The 23298-nt window shown below is 50.8% G+C and overlaps 1 protein-coding gene across 4 annotated transcripts in view; it reads right to left on the bottom strand.

Moving 5' to 3' along the window:
• Nucleotides 1-226: 226 nt before the first annotated feature.
• The window catches only part of JAG1 (jagged canonical Notch ligand 1), a 35349-nt gene continuing 12277 nt past the window's right edge, over nt 227-23298 (bottom strand). For 3 of the 4 annotated variants that reach the window (XM_064572817.1, XM_045885397.3, XM_064572820.1), the window contains 23 exons: nt 20044-20298; nt 18226-18286; nt 14275-14405; nt 13880-13999; nt 13319-13432; nt 11961-12074; nt 11255-11368; nt 10788-10834; nt 10268-10441; nt 9685-9835; nt 8797-8961; nt 8214-8327; nt 7564-7677; nt 7327-7440; nt 7067-7183; nt 6540-6567; nt 5970-6055; nt 4740-4853; nt 4018-4127; nt 3683-3916; nt 3354-3485; nt 3019-3169; nt 227-2216 (listed from right to left, as the gene is read on the bottom strand). In XM_064572817.1, the coding sequence (XP_064428887.1) occupies nt 1759-2216; nt 3019-3169; nt 3354-3485; nt 3683-3916; nt 4018-4127; nt 4740-4853; nt 5970-6055; nt 6540-6567; nt 7067-7183; nt 7327-7440; nt 7564-7677; nt 8214-8327; nt 8797-8961; nt 9685-9835; nt 10268-10441; nt 10788-10834; nt 11255-11368; nt 11961-12074; nt 13319-13432; nt 13880-13999; nt 14275-14405; nt 18226-18286; nt 20044-20298 (3218 nt within the window). In that variant the 3' untranslated portion in view covers nt 227-1758. The remainder of the gene's footprint in view (nt 2217-3018; nt 3170-3353; nt 3486-3682; nt 3917-4017; nt 4128-4739; nt 4854-5969; nt 6056-6539; nt 6568-7066; nt 7184-7326; nt 7441-7563; nt 7678-8213; nt 8328-8796; nt 8962-9684; nt 9836-10267; nt 10442-10787; nt 10835-11254; nt 11369-11960; nt 12075-13318; nt 13433-13879; nt 14000-14274; nt 14406-18225; nt 18287-20043; nt 20299-23298) is intronic. The other variant, XM_064572819.1, reaches the window with a different exon arrangement.

Genomic DNA, 23298 nt, shown 5'->3' with positions numbered 1-23298 from the left:
GAGATGGGGCTCTCTCACAGCTCTGGCTTCACAGCAGCCCATGGTTTTTTGAGAACTTCAGCTGAATTTCGTGGCTGAAAAGGCTTTCAGGTTTTCCTCCGTGCCCCTGTCAGGCGAGGCCTATTTAGCACACCCCGCTTACCAGAACAGACTAGGCGGGGTGGCAAAGAGCAAGACAGAGCCAAGCAAAACTACATAAGCTCAGAAGAGGCCACACTGTTCCGTCTTTCATACAAAAAATTTAATAAATAGTACTTTTCAAAATTTATTGCCAGGAACAACACATCAAAGATGCATTTTTATGTTCATAACACTAATAGGACAATACAAAGTATCTTCACGGTCTCAATGGTGAACCAACGAAATTAACTGTTTTATAAGCCTTTTTGATCTTCAACTTTGTAATAGCGTTTTGATTTCCTCATTTAAGGCAGGCAGTGTACTCTATGGCAAATCTAAACAGTGATCTTACTGGACATTTTAAGGTTCAAGTATTCAACTAGCTTATAAGAATACTCCCTAAATGCAGTAGACAACAAAAAAATCAAATCTACAAGTGGTTCAGTATTACATACGAATGGTGAAAAGAAATCAGAATTTACAAAATAAGATTGTGTGAAGTTGGAAGCACACCAATTCAATATTTTTAATGATATTCAACCACTCACATTTTGGCTACGTAAAGTCGAAGCTCAAACTTGTTCCCTTAAACTGCTGTGTAGCCGATCACCTGCCTGTCTCTTTTCAAGTCTAAAGCAGACAAAAAAAAAAAAAAAAAAAGAACCTGCTGTTCTAGACTAATTTTCAAACTGCCTCAGTCAGTCCTTAAAACGTGTTTTAAAGTGATGCTATAGAAGGTGTTTTAAACATCTGACGTCGTACAAAAAAAAAAAAAAAAAAATTCCACCAGTATTCCAGGCACTGAAGCCCATCCTATTGTTTTAAACTATTTTCAAACACCTTAATTTTGGCTTATAGGCAACACGTAGTAAGAAAATAAGTTCAAAAAAAAAAAAAGCCATACACTTACAATGCTATCAAAAACCTTCAACTCTAAAGACGTACATATAAATAAAAAGGAATGATGTTTTAAGGCTCTTGATTATTAAGTTAATAAATCAAATATACACAGTGATTAATAAAAAAGAATTATTTACATAACTATACAAAATTCTACCTTTGACACATTTTTCCTCTTTAAATTCTTCATTTTACCAGCAACTGCTGACATCAAAGTCCCCCCTCCCCCAACAACAAAATACAATAAAAAAAATAAATAATAAACTCATTTGTGATAGTTGCTGTGGTTCTGAGCTGCAAAGGCACTTTCAAATACAGAACTACTTGTACGTCATCATAAAACCAATATACACAAACAACTCAAGAGTCAATAAATATAAATAAAAACTATGATCCTAAGACTGCATCACCATCGGGACATCTGGCAGAAGTTGGGAGCTCAAGGCCCAGGGGCCGGGCGACCTCCGGGGAGCCTGGTCCCAGAGCTGGCGGCTGTGGGGGGCCGTGTGCCGGGGCACTTTGGACTGGTTTTTTGCATAGCTGTGAGATGCAGCATTTGATTTCCCAGCCAACCACAGAAACTACCATTGCCAGTGTAAGCCAGCTTGTCAGAACTTAAATTAACACAGGGTTCTAAGTCAACGACAGCCTCAGCCTGGACTAGGACACAACAGCTGAAGAACTACAAGCCCCCAGCACCCTCAGACTCTACCTAGCGGCGGCAGCACCCACTGTCTGCTATACGATGTACTCCATCCGGTTTAAGCTCTGGGCACTTTCCAGGTCTCTGTTGTCCTGTTTGTTTGTCCAGTTTGGGTGTTTGGCTGGCGTGCCGTTGGGGGGCTTCTCCTCTCGGTCTACCAGCGTGTACGCCGGCTGTTTGGCAAACCGGGCTTTCTGCTGGTGCTTGTCCATGTCGTCCTCCTCCACCTCAGAGTTGTGTGTCCTGATTTTTGACATTTTGGAGTTTTTGTTCTCGTAATCCTTGATGGGGACCGTGTTGGCCCCGTGCTTCTCGATGGGGTTTTTGATCTGGTTCAGCTGCTCCCGCACGTTGTTGGTGGTGTTGTCCTCGGAGGCCGAGTGAGCGTGGCTGCTGGGCTTCCGCCGCTTCCGCACGCACCAGTAGAAGGCCGTCACCAGGCAACAGATCCAAGCCACAGTTAAGACGGAGCTCAACAGAGGAACCAGGAAATCTGTAAGGCGGGCACGAAACCAATTAACTCTCAAAAAAAAAAAATAAAAGCCATCACACGAACAAAAGAATACCAGCAGTGGTGTGCTCCTGCCCGTAATTCCTAAAAGGGGTGCCATGGGGACAAGTCTCTTTTCACAACCCCATATTGTCACTTCACAGCTTGATAAGTACAGAACCAGGGCCCTTGGGGACCCTGACACCTCTCTCCCCAGAGACCAGGCGCAGCAGCCGCCCTCGAGGCTCCCGGCTCCTCGGGAAGCAGCTCATTCGAGGATCTGGTTTTCAGCATTACCGGCAACCCGATCTGAGCATGCACAGCTCAAATGTCCCATATTCTCGCCTCGCTAGAACAACGGTGGTCAGAAGGGGAGTGTGGATGTCCCACAGGGCCATCGGGCTGCCTATCCAGCCTGTGTCTCCCAGTGCTTAGGCCGGGCTGTCCCACGACACCGGAATGCCACACAGCAGGATTTGCCCAGCCACGAGCTCAAGGCGCAGCAATGCTCTGCCCTAGGGCTTTGCAGTGGATCTAGAGACAGTGCATGTTCTACAGGGGTGCCAGCTTCCGAGAGCACAGCTTGGCACCAGGGAAAAAAGGTACCTCTACCCATCATCATAGGATCTTGCACATGGCAGCTGGCCCATTTTTTTTCACCAGTTAAATAGTGGGGCAGCTGGAGAGGGGGAGGGCGGGGGTGGTCCTCAAGAGGGGAAACTGTCAGCTAATGCCCCACCTGCTGGATGGTGAACCGAGATCGGATAGTCCTCCCTCAAGGGGAGTGTCCCCACCTGCCACCTACCCGTTCTGTTCTTCATAGGCCGCCTCTGCACTCGCACTTCGGCCACGGCAGCGATAAGCGAGCTATTCCCATCACGTTTACTAACAAGATCTATGATTTTGTCGGTGATCTCCTTGATAGGGTTTCCATCATCCCGTATGTCTTCGGCAGACTGGAAAAAGGAGAACGGTCAGATGCAGGGGCCGGGCGACATTCCACAGTAGCCGTTACTGAGTTACTGAACGCATGTGCCAAGCTCGGGTTCAGCGTCCTCACTCTATTTGGAGAGTGGCTAACTGTGGTTTGTGAACCACCCTGCAATCACGTAATGGAGTGTGACTGGGCCTCATACTTACGATGGCCACGTGTATTTCATTGTTCGCAGAAGGGGAAGGCTCACAAGCAATGTAGATTGAATATTCGGCAGAAACATTCTTTAAAATATTCAAATTCCTCAATTCACTGCAAATATGCTCCGTGGTGAGACCCTAGAATCACATTTAAAAACCATACATGTAAGATATTGGAAGGGGGGGGGGAAAAAAAAAAGAAAAGGCTGATGTTTCCTTGGAAGTTAGGAACTTAAGCTAAGGAGAACAAGATCCTAGCTGGGGATGCTCCTGCTTTGGAACTAGCAGACACACACCGCCATTCATTCCAAACTAAAAAAGATGTTGTTCCATACCGGTGACATCATCTCCTTGTTGAAGGTGAATGTGATGTTGGCACAATTCTCCTGGTAGTAGGGGTCAGAGGTACACTTGGTCTTCACGGGCTGGAAACCAGAAGACCGACACTCGCCCACACCCGTGCAGGGCCGGACGAAGCACTGGTCATCCAGGATCGGGATGCAACTCTGCCCACTGGGGCACTCGCTGTGCCCTTTGTGGAGCAGGCAAGGTCGAGGGCCACACCATACCTGGAGAGGAAGAGGAGAGGGAGATGGAGCATGCAGCTCAGGAGAAGCACCCGGCAGCAACTCCAGAACGCAGGTGAGCTGTGGAGGCCCTCATGCTCTACCTTGGAGCAGGCGATCCTTCCGTTCAAGCACCGGCAGGTATTGCAGTCATCGTCCCACTTGGCCCCGTCCGGTATCACACTCCCCATAGTGATACAGGGTCTCCCTGAAACTGAAAGGTAGGATGCCTAAGTGGAAGGGGTTTCCTTTTCTATAGACCACGCTCTCTTCTTCACTCCCTGTTAGGGAAGGATTATACCTCTGCCTTGTGCCATGGGACAACAGGTCTCCTTCCCTCACCTGCTGCCTTTGCACGTGGCCACATGACCACCTGGCTGGGCCAGTGCAGCCTTCGGATAAGTGATGTGAGCAGAGTCTCTCACAGTTGGGCTTGGCCTCTTGCAAGCCCGCCATTTGCCAGATACGGCTGCTGGTCCAAGGAGGGTGAGGAAGCACACAGAACAGACCAGAGCCCAGCCTGCAGCACATTCTCACTCTGCCTGCCCTGCATGCCCACGAGCAGGACAATTCAATGCCTGCTCTAAGCCACGTTTTGGGATGGTTTGTCACACAGCAACACTGCCCAAGAGTTGGGCTGAAAACAGCTTCCCTCTTTGTAGGGGACCCCTTCAGTTTCCCCAGTCCCTGTGGCCCCCTCTGCATACCCCCTCCATGTTCTCTTCCTTTAGCACAGTGCCCACTCGGGATCAAAGGGTAACTGTAGTGACTGTAGTGCCTGCTCACCCCACAAGACCCATTAGCAGCTGCAGCCTGACCCACATACCTTCCTGGCACTTGGCACCACTGTGCCCTGGGGGACAGATGCACCGGTAGCCATTAATCTCATCCACACAGGTTGCCCCAAAGGCACACGGGGAGGACTGGCATTCATTGATGTCTAGGGAAAATGGAGATCAAGTTTAGGCTCCAGTGGGAAGCAATGATGTTTTTTCTAAGTTTTTACTCACCTCATATAAGCCAGAAAAGCATACAAACCGTAAGCATAAGCTTGATGAATTATGTAACCAGCACCCAAATAAAGGTACCGATCAGTACCCCAAAAACCCCTAATCACTGCCCCTCACCAATCATCATTAGCCTGACTTTTGAGCAGCTGAGAGTCAGTTCAGGAGGCAGCAATATTTGATTAAATAGGCTTTTTATCAGATAATACAACTCAGAACAAGGGCTGGCAAAGTTCTTGGAAAGGGTCAAATATTTTAACCTTTGCGGGCCATGTGGGCTTTGTCATGACTATGGAACTCTGTTGTAGCATAAAAGCAGCTTTAGACAGTACATAAAGGAGTAGCTGTGTGCCAATAAAACTTTATTTACAAAAAGAGGCAGTGGGCCAAGGTAACAGCTTGCCAACACAATTTAGAAACATGGAATAGACCAAATCTATCCCAACTTAGTGCTGAAGACCAGTCAGTCCCAGACTTAGGGATCTCAAGCACTAGTAAAATTTCAAATAATTTGGGGATGAGAATAACAACAACAAATACAGGTATCACTCCCCCCCCCAAACTAAAGGGCATATAAAAAAGTAGGAAAAGGCTCAAAATAAAGAGACTTTAAGCACCCTGAAAAACGATATTGCATGTCTCCTATTTTAATCATTTCACCAAGGCCTGATCAAACCTTTGGAAACCACAACCCTAGTCCCATCCACTGCCGTTAGCTCTATTTTCTGTGGCTAATGTCCACTTGCCCATAATCCCAGGGCAGTCATGGGGAAAAGCATGGTTTCCTTGGGGCCTCAGAATTAGATTAATCATCCAATTCTGTGGCTGGTACTCCCTCCGCTAGAAGAGGGCTGGCTGTGCCACCGGGGGAAGGACCAGCAGGTACCTGGGAGGTTCCAGCCAGGGCTGTTTTCAGCCCAGTGGGGGTGGGAGGTTATGTGCCTCTCAGGGCTAAAGGGATCAGTGACCTTAACCATTTTCAAGATGAAAAAGTGTCGGAGTTAGGGGAAAGAACACCACTGGCGAAAGTATATCGGGCCGATCCTTACTTATTCTGCAATCAGGTCCAGCAAAACCGGGGGCACACTCACACCGGTACCAGTTGTCCCCATCCACGCACGTGCCACTGTTGTAACTAAGAAGAAAGCAAAGACTGCCTCAGTTACCGACCGCCCAATCCACGGATCCATGGACTCCACAACTCCACCAGCCAGTTCACCACAGGGAGCCATGCCAGTTACTTTCGAAGGCTCTCACCCCGGCCGCAATCCCCATTGCCTGGGGAGCTTTAAAAATAATGGCGCCCGGGTCCCACCCCCAAAGAGTCTCAATCACAGGTCTCCGTTGCAGTCCAGGCATTGGGACTTCTAAAAGCTCCCCTGGTGAGCCTCGTGCACAGCCCAGGTGGAGAATCACGGCTTGCAATGGAGACACAGCCGGCTAATTAAAGTGTGGTCCACGGACCAGCAGGACCAGCATCACCTGGGCGCTTGTTAGGCAGGGTCTGTAGCCCCACCCAGACCTCCTGCAGCAGAACCTGCATTCTAGACAAGATCCCTGGGGGATGCCTGTGCATGCTGTGGCCAACAAGGGCTGGCTTCGAAGGTAGTCATGCTTACCAGGGATGAGGACTGCAGTCATTGGTATCTGAAAAGTAAAAAGACAACTTAATATACCGAGGCCTTCACCAGGCAAAGCAGTTTTAACCCTAAGTAGAAACCCCCCTTATTTCCCTAATACCCATACGACAGAGCTGTAGTTTACACCAGCAAAAGGCGCTGAAGACCTCCGTTCAATTGGAACCAGGCCCGCACCACCCGTTTGTTCCCTGTGCCGTGGGACACTACACAGGAAGAGGCCCCGCTCAGGGCAGGCAGGGGGCTGTGAGAATGGAAGGAGACAGGCTGCCGGTCAGACCCACGCTGGGAACCGAGACACCATCTGTCTCCACTTATCTCCTCGGCGACTTTCTCATGCCCAGGTCAGGGCTGCAGTCCATCAAGTGCGTTAGAACAGACCCAGGTGATGCAGAAGCAGACATCAAACAGCTCTGCTTCTGGTTTCCATCGCCAGTCCCTGAGGCTGTCAGGCTGTGCTCCTGCAGCCCTCACAGAGTTCAAGGCGCGTGGGGCAGGGGGACACTCACTCTGAGTACAGATGGGCCCTTCCCAGCCTTCTTTGCAGACACATGTGAAGGAGTCCCCGTTGACCACACAGGTGGCCCCGTTATGGCAAGGGTTGGGCAGGCAGCTACTGTTTCGGGCTACAAGACAAGAACAGACAAGACCACCTCCCTGAGGATCCAAGGACAGTTCAGGGAGCCAAGAACCGGACCCACCACAACAACAGTCCTAGGTGTTGAGATGGCCACGCCCACAGCCAACCCCGCGTGGGGCAGAAAGCTACCTATGTTGCAGGTCGTCCCTTCCCAGCCTCCAGGACACATGCACTTGAAAGCGTCCCCTTCGTCAGAGCAGGTGCCACCGTTGTTGCAGGTGGCTTCGTCACACTGGCTGTCACCTGGAGGAGGGGGACCTCGTGTGAGCCCCTGGCCAGCCCCCTCACAGGAGACAGAGGGTGGGGGGGGGAGACCGTGGGGAGGGGGACCGTGGAGGGGGCTCCTCCCAGCCAGCTACCACTTACGCGAATGGCAGGTCTTTCCTTTCCACCCATTTTTACAGTCACAGTAAAAGTCATTGACAAGGTCACGACACGAGCCCCCGTTGTGGCAAGGATTCTGGCTGCAGTCATTAATATCTAGGATCAAAGAGGAGATGCCCAGCTCAAGAAGCTTCCAGAACTGTTCACGGCATGTAAGAGCTGCACCCTTCCTAAGGCCACCTCCACCCCACGGTCCAAGACCAGCTGAGCAATCCTGGGACTTCGACGCCTTCCATCTTCTCCAGGAGTAAAGGAACCCTCAACTGGGTTATTTGTGACACCCCAAGGTGGCAGGACAGGGACAGGCCTCTGTCGTTCCCATGGAAGTTAACGTCAGGACAGGCACAAATTACGATCGCAACAGAAAGAGGATTACTTTCTCTGCAAGCGGGGCCTATTTATCCTAATTACAGTCTGCTGCCACAGCTCCTCCCCCGAAGCTCCTCCCCCCGGCTTCCTCGGCATTCACACGTACTAACAGGACGCAGGCACTGCTATCCCATGCCAAGAACGGTTGGGGTCTCACGGTCTCATTCCCATAAAAAAAAAAGACAAGCCTCCCATGAGGATTCTCTCCCCTCCCCCCCGCCGGCGTCCCAGAGCTGTCTGGCCCAGAAAGAGCACACACTCACTGGTTTCGCAGTAGGCCCCCTCCCAGCCATCACTACAGATGCACTTGTAGGAGTTGACCCCATCGATGCAGGTGCCGCCATTTTTACAGGGGTTGCTCTCACAGTCGTTAATATCTGTGAAATGAAGACACAAACACTGGTGAATAAAGAACACCCAATGCCATAGCCAGGCACTGGTCCCAAGGCCACCTCCTGAGAAAATGAGGGGCCAGGGGGCACCTCAACACTCTCAACTCCATCAGGACCCTTTCTTGAATTCAACAGGCAGCTTATCAGGCAGAAGCCTCCAGTCTGTTTTATTTAATGCCTCGTAGGCTAAGCTACTTGGTGGGAGTGGGGAAGAAAACTCCTACAGAAAAGTGGGACCAACCAAACTAGTAAGATTCCAGAACATAAGCGTGCCGAAGGGTCAAGGTGTCAGTGATCTCATAACTTAAACACAACTCGGTCTCAGGTCCTAGATGCAATGGTAAGCCTTCACTGGTCTCTGACTAAAGCGACTCAAGCTCAGATGCTCCCCGAGCTGGGCAGAGGCAGGGGGGGAGGGGCGCACCCAGCCCCATTCCCCGAAGAGGGGTCTTACTTTCATGGCAGTACGTTCCAGTGAAGCCTTTGTTACAGTCACAGGTGAATTTGCCTCCCGACTGACTCTTGCACTTCCCGTGGGGACCACAGACGTTCGAGGAAATATACCGCACCCCCTCGGGCGTGTCGTTGGAAGCCATGGCCACTGTGCAGCTGTCAATCACTAGAAGACAGACGCGGGATCAGATCACGGCCAAGGACCCCTAAGACACGGCATTCCTAAGCCAAGGACCTACGCCAAGCTTGCTTTCCTGGAGACAGGCACCCTTCGGCTAAGGAAGGTAAGAAATCAAGAGGCACCTCGGGGGCCAAGACTCAGACAGTGGGCCACATCACACTGTGACAGGCCAAACTGAGACTCCAGGCAGACAGAAGTTTTCTTTTTTTCCAGGCATTTTCCCCCTAGGTGGCTAAGAAGCCTACGTGTCTGTGGGCCCCTCTCCTCCTCCCTATGACATCTCAGTCTGGCAGAAGCTTGCTAAAGGAAGCAGGACCAGCTATACTTCCTGTGTAATCAGACTTGAGCAAGCGGGAAGGACACAGAATCTGTAAAGCCACGTCCCCTAACAGCAGCCATGAGACAGTGCAGAGAACAGACATTTCTACGGCCGCAGAAGGTTCTGGCAGCGCTGCTTTGAGGAATGTTTCAGTGCTGCACATCAGCCCACCCCAGATGAGGCGTGCTCTCCCCTGGGCTACGTGTGGACGTGGTTCTCCCACCAGCGGGCCTGAAGAGATGGCTTCCACATGCTCTGGCTTCCCTAAGTGGTCAGGTTAGGGGCCTCCAGTCTCACCTACATGGCTTCTGAGAACATCGAGGGGGCAGTGGCACCTGGGGCAAGAGGGCACCTTGGAGGCCAGCCTGGACGGCAGGTGGGGGAGGTACCTTCACAGGGGGTCGTGCGGCAGTGGTCTTTAAGGTGGGAGCAGTTCTTGCCCTCGTAGTCCTCGGGACACTTGCAGAAATAGTCACTGGCACGGTTGTAGCACTGGGCGCCATTCTGGCAGGGATTGGGCTCGCAATAATCTATGTCCAGCTGCACGGAGCAGGGAAGGGGGAAAGGAAACAGGTGTGACTCGAACTGCTCTGGGGCAGGAGGCACTGGAATCGGACCCCTTCACCTCCTGCCATTAGGAGAACACCCTACATAATACACAGGTACGTCCTAGAGACCGTCCAGGGACACACGGGCAAAACGGGGCAGAGTGGGAGAGCTCGGAGTCGGGGGCACAGAGTCAAATCGACAGGCTGCTGACACTATGAGGAAAACCACTCCTCGCTGTCCTTCCACCTGCATTCACCTAGCAGCAGTCCCTGGTCCCTGGATGGTAACAGACTTCATGGCGACTCCACAGAGTCAGGAGGGGATGGGGTGGCGGGGAGGGAGGGGACGGTGGGGGGCAAGAGGATGGGGAAGAGGGAGCTCTGCTGTAGAAACTTGGCCTTTGGAGGTTCTAGCACCGCTCACCTGACAGAGGTTTCCAGAGAAACCAGTGGGACACAGACACTGGAATCTGTTGATTTCATTCTGACAGTGACCCCCATTCAAACAGGGGTTGCTGGCGCATTCATCGATGTCCCTCTCACAGTGATCGCCTGCATAGCCAGGTGGACAGATACAGCGATAACCATTAACCAAATCCTGCAAGAGGAGAAGGAAGGGGGAGAAACACATGCTTTTGTCTCTGTACTCCACGAACACAGGGCTGTGACAGTCCAGCATGACTGCCAGGGTTCCAATGATCCACTGAAATCGCTTAGTGCCCAGCCTCTCGAAATGTGTGAGAGGAATTTCCAAGTGCATGCCTTTGGGATGGCTCCCAGGAGGCTGGGGGAGGGGGGGTGGCGGTTAACAGGAGCCCAAGTGAAACTTCCAGAGAATCACTTTTCACCTGCCTTTTTTAATCTCAGAGGGACAGAGCCCTCCCAGGGTCACATACACAGATTCGTGTCAGTAAGGTTTTCATTTTAAGCCAAGATTTACATACCCGACAGGAGGCATCATTCTGACACTGGCCAAGGCAGTCATTAATATCTGAAAAATAAACAAATCATATTAAAGAGGCAATTTACATTGAAATTGGGCTTAATTGAAAAGCGTTCTCCGATCAGGACAGATAAAAACCTCAAATCAGATTTCCTGTGTGCTTCCCCTGACATAAGGTTATTACACTGGGTGGGACTCCTCCCTCATCACACCAGACTGAGCGAGTGAAACTTCACATCATTGTTTTAGCCACCTTATCAGCATATGGCTGTTTTACCGGCTAATGAGCCTGATAAAGTGCCATGTTTTCATGTGCAGTGCAGACTAATCACTCCCTCTCCAAAAACACTGCCTCTCCGAGGTTTTCCTTTTACCACTCAAGTCTTCGAGCTGGAGCTGACATACGGGCTGAGAAAGCCTTCAATACCCAAGTTCCACAAAAATCAAAATCGAAACAAAGGTACTCACTTATGTCACAATTCTGACCCGTCCAACCCGGGAGGCAATCACAGTAGTAGCTCGCAATCAGATTCTTACAGGATTTGGCATTTACACAAGGTTTGGCCTCGCACTCATTTGCATCTGAAAGAAAATGTGGAGGGGCAGTGAGAAATGGAAATTTACCCCCACCCCCACACACAAAACACCCTATCGATAGTTTCTCTGAACCGGGAGACATTTTAATAACCTAGCTAAATCACAGATACTAGGTTCCCACTACTTTGAACAGCTGATCCCTCTCCCTAGCCACTACCCAATAAGGAATGCTAATTGATAACTTTCCGGCTGCTGGTTAACAACTGGCCCCCAACAGGAGAGCAGAAAGCCACCAGGCATTGCTGTGCGAAACTCGCCGCAGCCTAGTTGCTGGGATTTAAATGTGGCAGGAAGAATGCAGACAGCTCATTCCTCATGAGACCATCCCCGTTTGGAACCCAGCTGAACACTCCTCGGACAGACGATAGACATGGTTCAAGGAATCCCACGACTTTCCCACAGGGCCTAAAAGAGCTAGGCCATTTGTATTCGAGTTCTCTCTCCCAGGCCCGCTGGACTCTTGACAATAAATTACTTTTCAGTATGATGGTGTGCAAACTCACACCACTAGCCACATGCTCATCTTCCCTAACAGCTCGGGTCCTCAAAGCCAACCTTGGTGCAGGAATTTCCTTACCTAACTGGCACGTTTTGCCAGTCCACTGGGGTGGGCACACGCACTTGAATCCATTAACCAAGTCCTGGCAGGTGCCCCCGTGGGAACAGTTATTTGGAGAACAGTCATCAATATCTGTTGGACAAAAGGGAAAAGGGTTGGCAATTTAATCTCCGTCTGTTTGACAATTAGATAATTTAATGCCAACCCTCACATGAGGGGCCTTCACTTAAGGGCCAGACACCTGCTGTAAGTGACTGCTATGACGATAAGGCCTGATTTTAGCTTTAAATCCTCCACTGCCCCAGTTCATTTAATCCCCGACCTAAGCAGCAGGGAAAGCCAGCTGGATCCCCAGAGCATCGACCCACCGGGAACATGGGACATCTTGCTCTGCTTACTCTGTATTTTTAAAAGAAAAGTTTCCGCATGGCTCAGGGGTAGCTAAGAAGAGGTAAGGAAAAATAAGTCGTCTTTACTGGTAGGAAACTTCATCTCATTTGCTCACAGAGTTCTCCCCAAATTACATAGCTGGGGTCCCCACCCCCGTACTTCTGCATGGGACTATAGTGGCCTCTTCATTCATCTGCTGCCCACTTAAAAAGGATCAGGCTCTCTCTGTGAACTTGCTCGTGGGTTCTTCACAACCGTAGGGGATGGCAATTGCTCCTGCCCCGTCTAAACAGGGCCCGGGGAGGTAAAGACCAGTTCCCCAAGAGGCAGGCAGGGTGACAGTACCAGCCCCGGTGCCCCGACCCCGGAACCCACATTCTTCACCAGGCATGCTGCTCTCAGGGTCCTACCGACAGTGCTCCTCAGGCCCGGCTGCACCTCAGAAGCCCAGGTGCTTGTTACAGAATGTGGACTCCCCAATCCTGAAGAGAGACTGCGGACCCCACATCTGTACTGTCCAGCACCCCAGTGGTTCTGATGTGCAGCCAGGCCTCGCAGCCATGACAACTCCCTAGCCTAGGTCCCTCTTTTGGGGCCACCTACACCCCCGACCAAATTCAGGAGTGACCGCCTCCCCTGCGGGCAGCCGAGTCTCCATGGCGGCAAGGAGAAGAACTAGGACTCGATTCCATGGAGGCAGAGCTCCAGGGAGCACACGAGAAGCACACAAGAGGGACAGAGGTGTCCCATGGAGAAGTTTCTCCCAGTAGCCGCCACACATACTAACTTAGCGCGGTAGGGGGAGAGCGCCCGGAGACTTCCAGTGTAAAGGCTGGAAGCCCAAGCCAGACCCACCGGACACCCCTCCCACCAAGACAGACCCATCACGGAGACCTGACAATGAACCCAGCCCAGGTCCCCGCCCCCACCCCAACACTTGATACAGCGATCCCCTGGAAAAGACCCAGGCCAAAGCCCAGACTTACTTGTGGAACACGTGGGGCCCGTCCAGCCGGGAGAACACTCACACTCAAACCCCAGTGAGGTCTCCCTGCAGCTGCCTCTATTGTGGCAGGGGTCAGACAGGCAGGCGTGCTCCGCTGTGAAAACCAGGAGGGCAGTCAGCAAGGGACTCCCGCTTGTGGCTACCTATGTCCTCTCCCCGCAGCCAAGTCCCAATGCCTGGGCCACCACCAGCTCAAGCTCGCTTCGAAAAAATGAAAGCAAGCACGTGCTATAACCCTGCTGCGTCTAGGGAAGACAGGAAGGCCTCTTTGACCCCGAGTGTCTCCAGCCACATTCCAGGGCATCTCCGAGCCCGGGTCACCGCGCGGCAAACACCCCACCCCCCACGCTAGGCAGCATCGCCGGAGACCCTCGCGCTGCTTGAAGGAAGCCTCGAAGACCCACAGAACTGCTGGGATGGCAAGTCTTCACTCTGGAGGCTATTTTCATCTTTTTACGAATCCTCAAGAGTGTTGTTATTTTTTAAGCTGAGCGTACCCAAAAATTAAACGAAGGGCTCTCGGTCCGCCTGGACCACTTACCAATTTCACAGTTGGATCCTGAATAGCCCTCAGGGCACGAACACTGATACTTGTCGGGACCCGTGTTGCTGCAGGTTCCCCCGTTGAGACAGGGCTGGCGGGTCCCACAGTAGTTGAGATCTGCCAGAGACCCCCGGACGGCAGTGGCTCAGAGCGGACAGTACAGGCTGCCGAGCTGCCATGTTCCCAGCGCTGCCCCCACCCCACCCCCACCAACCAGAAAAAAAGATCCCAAACCACGGCGTGAAAGGCAAACTCTAACAGATTCAGAATGAAAACCCCTACAAATAAAAATAAAAAGAAAAAACCCGATTACGGCCGCCCCACCCCTTAAGGTCTCCGGCGTCTCCCGCAGCCCCTGTCCTGCCCCAGGGTCTGGTCCCCGAGGTGCGTACCTTTGTCGCAGAGCTGGCCGCCCCAGTTGGTCTCACAGAGGCACTGCCAGGGCTCGTTACAGGTGCCATGGACGCACCCAGGGTGCGGGATGCACTTGTCACAGTACAAGCCTTGCCAGCCGTACTGGCACCTGGGGACAGACAGCACACCCCCCCTTTAGTCCTTACAACGTTCGGGGAGATCTGTGCCCTTTAAATGCAAGGCTAAGAAGTCCAGGCCTTTCTGGTCTTGTTTCATTTTCAGTAACAGGACAGTCAGACTTGCAAGGTTTGTGCGGGGGCTCCGTCTAAACAAACATTTTCGGTGGTTGGGCTGAGGTCCCCTCCCAGGCGACTCACGACAAAAGCAGAGCTGTCTGGGGAGAGGCCGGCGGGGGCTGCCCTCACAAAGCCACTCTCTTCTCAGGCTCACAGGGCTGGGCGAGGGTGGGGGCGTGGAATAAATCAGTTCAGGGCCCAGCCAGCTACGGAGGCCACGGAAGGACTCTCGGGTGACAATAGCCGTGTGACAGTCTTCGCAAAGGCGGCCTGGCTCTTTGTCTAAACAGCAAGTCACGACCCCAGTGCTCAAAAAATGCAACAAGACACCCAGGGCGGCAGGAAGCCGCCTCCCGATGAATCAAACAAGCGGGGGAAGGGGGCACCCTCCTCTGGCAAAGAGGCGGCGAAGATCTCGGAACCCACTTCTGCAGGAGAGTGAGGGAAGCCACAGCACTTGGAACCAATCCCATAGATAATTTATGACCCACTACCAGGGCTGCTTACGCTAATTCATTTTATAGTTATTTCTCACTTTGGGGCGGGGGGAGGTCAACTCGGTTTATCTAGTATTGGGGAACAGAGTCAAATTTCCTTTATAAGTGCCTCATTAATTGGACTCTTTTGAGGCCAAATGGTGCCTTTGATCCCCAAACAAAAACACAAACATAAACCTTCACCTGGGGTGGGTGAGAGGGCAGAGCCTCCGCCACCCTACCCTCAAGTTTCAAACCCTGGGAAACTCTGACTGCCCTCTCAAAACTCGAGCTCTGACAAACAGGAGAAAGCCCGGGGATGGTGGGGATGAGCATGGAACAGGGATGGGCAGAGCATTTCTAGAACAGGACCTGGGAAAAGCCACAGTGAGAACGACCAGCACCCTCCCCCAGCCCGAGCCACTCAGCTGTAACGTTGGAAAACAAGCACCCTCAAGAAGGGAAGGCTTTCCGTTTCCAGAGAGCCAGAGGCAGGCTAGCAAATTCTTATCCTGGGAAAATTATAGGGATCCAGCTAATAGCTAATCACCCATGGCCAAGAGTCAACTTAACCCCTGAGAACACTGACTAACCACTTCCTAACTTCCACAAACAAGCTGTCCACACCCCAATTCAAAGAACCCCCAGAATGTGTGGTTTAAACTGAATCAGACGGAGGGTTTGGCTTTATGTAAAACAGAACAGCAGCCTAAATGACCGTGACCATTCAGAGCAGTAAGAAAAAAAAAAATTTCTACCGAATTTTTTTTTTTTTTTAAATAGTGGGGACACTCAAGTTAGCGGGACTTGGGGGAAGGGGTTTCATTCAGTAAAAGATTATCTTAGCTTGAAAGCTATTAAGAGGGAACTGATTTGGAAATAGCAGTATTTACTGTGTTCTCTAACTCCCTTCCAAATTATGGATGGCTACACCTCTTCAATTTGCCTAATAAAAGCAAGAAAAGGCAGCTGAGGACCCAACCTCACCTCTTAATTAATGAGAGCTGGATCCCCAAGCATAAAGAAGAAACCACAAGAGGCCATGGATGACTTCAAAAGAAAACAAATAAAAATACTGACCCTAAAAGAGGCATCCACAAAGTTATCCCAGTTTAATAATATATGATTAAGGTTCTCATGAGAATTTGAAGTGACTTTCCTCATACGATGATTCATCATTAAGTTTGATATTATTGGCAGGCTTGCAATAAAGCAAGCATGTGCACCCAGGAGAAGGAATCTAAGTCTACTTGGGAACAACAAAACCAGTGAAGTTTTCTCATGTGGGGATTAAAAACAAAACAAAACGAAAACAAAAACCCACTGCTTCTGTAATACATAACCCATAAGACAACTTACAGGTAACTCGCCACTCAACTATTTCTGGAGCAGGACGCAACCTGAACTTCCTCAGCTAGAAGGTTTTTTGATTTTCTTTCAAGGTAGGCAGAACAAGATGGGCTGGGAGACTATGCAAATGACGTGTGGGAAAATCGCACCTTAAGTAAATAAGGGCACTGGTGCGTGTCTGGGCAGGGAGTGGGAGGGGAGACTTCGAAAGAGAAAGGGCTAAATTCTGGAAACAAAGCCTGTTGTTCTGGCTGGGAGGGCCCTCCCCTGCGCAGTGGCCTGCCCATTCTGATGACAGTAGCAGAAATCGCGGTCGGCCTCCACTGATACTCATCTGAGCGGGGAGCGGGCCCAGAGTCGCTAATAACGCTGCCGATCTGACATTCTCTAGAACACCCTTAATTAAGAAGGGTGAAGGCAGGTGGATTCCTGCTCGAACTTTGACAGCAACGCTGTCAAATACGACACTCAGTGGCCACCAGTGCGGCTTAGTAGGCGAACCCCCACAGCCTTCCAGAAAATAAACTTCTCTCTCAAGTGGAGGAAGAGACCGTTCCAGGTCACCCTGGTTTTATTTTACTTCCAGCTGCCTTAGTTCTTAGTTCTTCAGTGTCAGGCCTCAGAGCCCAGTGCCCTCCCGCTGCACAGGAGGGGAACAGATGCGGTGGTGGAGACGCAAAGTAAAGACCCCAGAGAATTCTCTGTAAAGCAGAAGTCCTCCAGATACACGGAGCAGCACGATCATTTGGTGGGCTCACCAAAATGCAGATTCCTGGGCCAAACCCTGGCCTGGGATTCAGTGGGTGTGGGGTGGCACCCGGGAATCTGCATTTCGACAGCTCCTCTGTTAAATCGGGGAATTAGCGACGTGGGCACTGAGGTTTGGGGCAGCAATTCCCAAAGTATGGTCCTACCAGCAAGAGTGGTGTCACTGGGGGGCGCGTTAGCAATGCAGAGACTCGGGCCCACCCCGACCTGTGGACTCAGGCTCTGCATCTTAAGAGCTCCGGGTAACGTGAGTTTGAGATGCACTGGTTTAGACGGTTTTGTAGGCCTCCCGTGGCTCAAACCAGGGTGGCTTCTGGGGCACAAGTGATAGGCCCCAAGGACCCTTTCAGTGTCACACTAGATGTGCTAATCCTTCAGATCTGGGAGGAGGGAGAGTAAAGTGTGAGATTGTGTCAGAATGCCACGGACACCAACGCCGTTTCCTGAAACAAGCCTTTCCCAAATGGGCATAGTGTACGTTTCAAGAAGGTTCCAAAAACTGTAATCATGAAGCAGTCGGGGTGGGTCTCTGTTTGGCTTCTGCATTGTCCGGGACCATAAAAGACCAGACTTCAAAGGCCGGCAGCAAAAGTCTACATTCATCAGGCTCAACTGACAAGATTCCAGCGCAGCCATTAACCTCTCAGCACCGGCCGGCTCCCGCCTGCAAAGGGGCCAGGAGATTGTACTAATCCCGTTCTAAAGAATGCTCCGCTGTCCCCTAGTGATGGGAAAAGTGGGGGAGGGCTGGGAGACGGAAAACCAGGTTGGGAGAGGAGACAGACGCAAAGAAACCCACATCCCTCCATCTCATCCATTAGCACTTTAAGGGGAAGATTATAAAAACGTGTTATCAATTTACAGAACAGTTAATACATGACGTCACCAACTATGCCCATAAGAGTTTTTTCTCTTCCAAGAGAGAAGTGCGCACATTCCACCAGACAGCTGGTATAATTTAATAAGCTTCGGATGTGCCTATTTGACTTTTTTTTTTTTAAGCTTTCTTGCCCTCCAAAGAAAAAGAGGCATATTCACAATAAATTCAGTCCCCCTCTTGCATTAAAGGATTAAAAAAAAAAAAAGTTTAGTCATTTACCTGCAGTCACCTGGGAGTTTGCAAGACCCATGCTTGGGACTACAGCCCTGTCGGCAAATAGCTGTAAAAACAAAACAAAACAAAACAAACACAGATGAGTCAAGCACACTGTTTCTTGCACCACCACCATCATGAGAATGGCCTAGCACATTAAGCCTACAAAATCCACAACTTTCAGAGATCTCATGTCAAGTCCATTGTAAGGAGAGGAAGATGGGAGGTGCCCAAACAGCAAATCCAGCTTTAAATTTCAAGGCCATGCTAGCAGATCTTCAAAACATGATACTACTCAGGGACAAAATGCAGGCAAGTCGATGGGAGGAGGTGGGCGGGGGGGGGGGGGGGGGGGGGCGGTCTTCATCCAGTCTCTCTCAACAATAGCTATCCTGCTCCCTGTCAATTCCCACCCTCTCCAAAAGAACAGAAGCTGTGATCCCTCCTCATTTCAACCGCTCTGTCCCATGAGGGGCACATTCAGAGGAGTCCCAGCCTCCTTAACCCCCACACCCCCACCCCCTAAAAACGTCTGATGGTTCAAAAATCCCATGGGACTAACAAAGCCAACCAGGCTGACTTCATTTGGCAGGCTAAATCCAGAGGCCAGGTCGGGTGGTACTTTTGCAAAGTATCCTCGCAAAGCAATTCTGCTTCCTTTATTTAAAAAAAAAAATTTTTTGAACAGATGGTAAAAAATACTAAACATGGTTTTTAAGTAATTGTTCCTGATTTTTAGAACACCAACTACTTTAAGTACATTTGCCAATTCTTTCATTTGGATCCCAGAAATGCCATCCTTTTAAAACTCTAGTGATTTAAGAAAAGCTCAGGAGACCTGCAAATTCCTCTTTGTCCTGCCCTTCAGTCACAATTCAAAAACTCCCTTTTTAATTTGAGTGCATCCTGAAAGAATTTACCAAATTAGGTGAAATAAGCAGAGTACAGTCATGTTTGGAGGGCCTACTCTGGTCAATGAGAATTACCCATTTACTAAGAATTAGAAGCTTTGTAAAGGTACAAACCACAGATGATGCTGTGAACATCTGTGACTATGCAGTTAAGTCCCTGAATCCCAGTAGAAGGGCTGGGACAACGGACAGCACATCTGCAAGCTTACACTGCTGTGATGGGTCCAACTCTACACGAGTGTGAAAGCTCGGGTTCACCACTCAGCCCTTCCCCCTCAATGCCATGGCCCCCGAGATGCCCCATGAAAGCTCGCCACAGGCCACATGGAGCTCAGGGGCGTCATTTCCTACAGGATCACAAGTTCAGGCAAAGAGCTAACCCTGTCCCATTTGGCATCTGTTTTGGGTCAGGTTCCTTAGAAGCAGAGCCTGACACAAGGATCTGGGTATAGGAGAAGGGGGCTGAAGGCAGCAGATGGGGCAGGGGAAGGAGCTGAGCAGGGGGTCTCAGCTGGAGTCTGACTTCCACTTGATCCCAGAGGAAGCCCTGGAGTGTGAACTGTAGCATGGAGTGCAAGAAGGTTGGCCGGGGGTGAGGTGCCTGGCCTTTGCACCTCCATCCAGTCATTCACAGACTGTGAGCTGGAGGGAAGGGGCATGGAGTGCCTGTTTGGCCAAGGCCAATGCTCTAGAGAAGAAACAGCTGTGAGCTGTAGCAGCCAACACGGGGGGTGGGGTGGGGGGGGACACCAACAGCATCTTTGTGCCTCAGGCCTAGAAGAACAGCCCAAACATCTCCCCATCCCCCCACCTGAGACAGCCACTTGGCTGGGTGGGGACAGAACCTGACCCCAACGGCGACAGCCCCTCAGAGCTGGTAATAACCCACGCAGGTTATGACAGGCCCACGCACCTCTGTTACACTCTGGGCCCATCCAGCCCTCCATGCACGTTTTGTTGCCATTCAGGTCGCAGGCATAGTGTCCAAAGAAGTCATCTCGGGGTCGGCAGAACTTATTGCAGCCAAAGCCGTAGTAATAGTCATCACAGGTGACGCGGATCTGATACTCAAAGTGGGCAACCCCTGTGTTCTGCTTCAGCGTTTGCCACTGCCTACTGGGGTTTATCATGCCCGAGTGGGAAGCCTTCTCAATAATGCTGTCAGGCTCTAGAGGCAAAAAATAAATAAAAATTAAAAAGCATTGACTGCATCAACAATCAGAGCCTCTCCCCTGACCATTTTGCCTATTTCACAACAACGAAAACAAAGGTACGGGGTACAAAATGCGAACAGTATTCAAAAGGGCAGAAAAGTACAAAGTCTGTCCCGCTCCCCAGAGGCAACTGCCTTCACATTTATTTACCCTTGTTAATGGGTGCATAGTATTTCCCCGTCTGGGAATACAGTGAAATACATTCACCTAGTTCCCGACAAAGGTGCATTTAGGTTATTTTGACATTTTACAATTCAGCCAAGCCACAACGAACATCCTTGAGCCCATCAGCCCGTGTGTGTGGTTCTAGCAGTAAGAGACCTTCTAGAAACGGAAGTGCACCCAATCTGCGTCCATCCAGCCAACCACAAACTGCCACGAATGAAGCCCCATCAGCCTGTCGTTCCACCTGCACGGGAAACTGGGTTTCCCAACAGCGATGCCAACACAGTATAGATTATCCAACTTTCTGATCTCCGCCTGATAGGTAAAGAAGTAGCTCTTACTTTAATTAGCATTTAATTAAGGGATGGTGAGCACCCTTCCACGTGGTTACCAAGCCATCTGCAGCTGTTCCTGCGAACTGTGACCTGTTTCTCTCCTTTGCCAAGTGTTCTATTGCCGTGCTGGGCATTTGCAAAAGCTCTTTACATATTATAGAAAGCACCTGATTCCAGGTAAAGGTTAGCAAGCCTGCTCTTCTGGTTTTAGAGTCTCGGATCTTGATTTAGAAAGAATTGGTCTACCTTCCAAACTCTTCACTAGAAGCCAAAGGGTAGAGTTAGGTTTTTAAAAAATGATAAACTTTGCCACCTTGTCAGCAGCTGGCCCTTGTGACACGGACTTGAAGCATCTCACCTTTCACCTTTGCCCAGAAGGCAGAGGGGGAAAGGGACACACCCCAGTTTAGAGACAGATAGCTTGGGGGTTTTTCTGAGCTAAGTCATGCTCCTTAAAAGGTGCCTATTGGAAATGAACACGCCCAGAGCTCGGGCAGCCAGCTCTCACGAGGAGCAAGAAGTGGTCCTGCCCCGAGGTCACTTATCATCTAGTCTGAGAGAACAGCCAGGTACCACGTGCCAGGAGTCCAGGGGAGGGACGTGAAAAGGAAGCGAGGCACGAAGTCACACCACAGCCTGATCTGGGGTTTTGTTTTCTTAAACCTGCTGGCACCAACCCTTCACCACCTTGTCAGACTCGAGGCCACCTCGGAGAGCCCGTATTAGGACCTACTCGCAACATCTGTGGTTCTTACCCACCCACGCCCCTGTTGTTCTAGGCCCAGGGCCTGCGCTAATTTACAAGGTTATGCAAAGCCAACAGGTGACCAGGGGAGGAGGAGCTGAGGGGCTCCTTCCACACAACTCCCAGCTTTGCCCTAGTGTTCACCCTCTGGCTTTAACTGTCGTGTGGGCAGGACAAGCCTTGAACAAGCCACATACCTGCGGACTCACACCCCAGCGCACACAGAACCACTTGCAGATAACACTTCCCTAACATGAAGTTTTACAAATAAACACAGGCTGAAGAATGACAAAAATGTCCCTCCGTTAACTGTGTGTGTGCTCTGCTCGTTCAATTAAAAAGTGAAGCGAGCTATTACCATGTGATTAGGAGGCCTTAATAAAGGAATTATTTAAACACATGGCTCAAAGGCCTCCAGCATCTCTGGGGCAGGTAACAACCACAAACAACTCAGCCGAGAGTCCAGGGCAATCCTAAAGGCACACGCTGAAGGGTCTTTTTCAGTAGTTTGGTAGGCTTTCCACCCAGGTCTAAAAAATATGAAAACGATCATTTCGGAATCCTCCATGTGGCTAACAGATCAGTAGAGCTAACTTCGCAGCTGTGTGGCAGGTTTCTCCCAGCAGGCCCAGAGGCAGGGAGTCGGGGGTGTGGGACATGCTGTCTGGCATCTGGGTTATAGAGATCACGTCTGCTGCCTGCTTCTTCCAAGCTGCCGCCCTGAATCGTACTTCCTCTCAGCTTGGGGCATAGAGGTGTAACCAGGGGTGGGGTGGGGGGGGGAGGAATAGTTCACTTGGGAGTCCAGCTTTATGACTGAAAAAGGATGTTAGCAGACCCTCCTGTGATCTTCAACTGTGTGAAGATGGAGCACAAAGCCCCCACCACAGCCTCACAGGCCAAGGTGGAGGTAATGAGGCGAGTCAGAGCACAACCCCGGGGCCACACCAACCCACAAACCTAGGACAGGAGCATCGTCAAGATGGCTAAGCTAGGAGGGAACCCTGGTCTGAGTAAGCTTATTTGTGCTGACGTATCTCCAGAGCAGTCCCATAAACTGCAATCATTTGCACTGGGGGAGACCGAAAAATTTGTACCCTTATCTAGTGCAGCTCTGAAACAGAAGAGAAAGGATCTCAGAGGATGGACGCCAGGAGGGCCAACCTTAGACAATACTCTAACACACAAACGGTACCTGGGCTTCCTCTGGGCCAGCCTCTCTCTGCAGAGCCCACGTGAGAAGGAATTCTCCATCCTAAAACTCAGGGCTCTGCCTCTAGGCTGAAGCCAGGATTTTGGCAACTTGTTCGGCCCCCAAAGAGCAGCCAACTCCATCTGGGTTGCTCCACATCCTTGGCCTTTGCCCTCATGGAGTACCAGTCCCATGGGAGGGACAGAGGGTAAAGAGAGTAATAAGCAAAACATTCCAGGCAGTGCAAACAGCATGTGCAAGGGCCCTGCGGCAGGACAGAATGAGAGGACGCATCGGAGGACAGAACAGTGACTGGTGGAATAGGACCAGAATCCGGATATGGTAGAGGACAACATGGGACGGAGTTAGCAGGGAGACAAGACGGCTGTGCAAGGCCTTTTGCGCCGCACGAAGAGCTGTCCCAAGAGCCACAGGAAGCAGCCAAGTGGCTCTTAGTGAAGCTAACCACCAAATAGAATCAAGATGTACACCAGAAACTAACAGAGGACGTTGTAGG

This window comes from Mirounga angustirostris, unplaced genomic scaffold (assembly GCF_029215605.1).
Source record: "Mirounga angustirostris isolate CCGP_5_RB_7025 unplaced genomic scaffold, mMirAng1.0.hap1 SCAF_10, whole genome shotgun sequence".
In the NCBI taxonomy this organism is placed as follows: domain Eukaryota; kingdom Metazoa; phylum Chordata; class Mammalia; order Carnivora; family Phocidae; genus Mirounga; species Mirounga angustirostris.
This window is presented reverse-complemented; position numbering and strand designations above follow the sequence as displayed.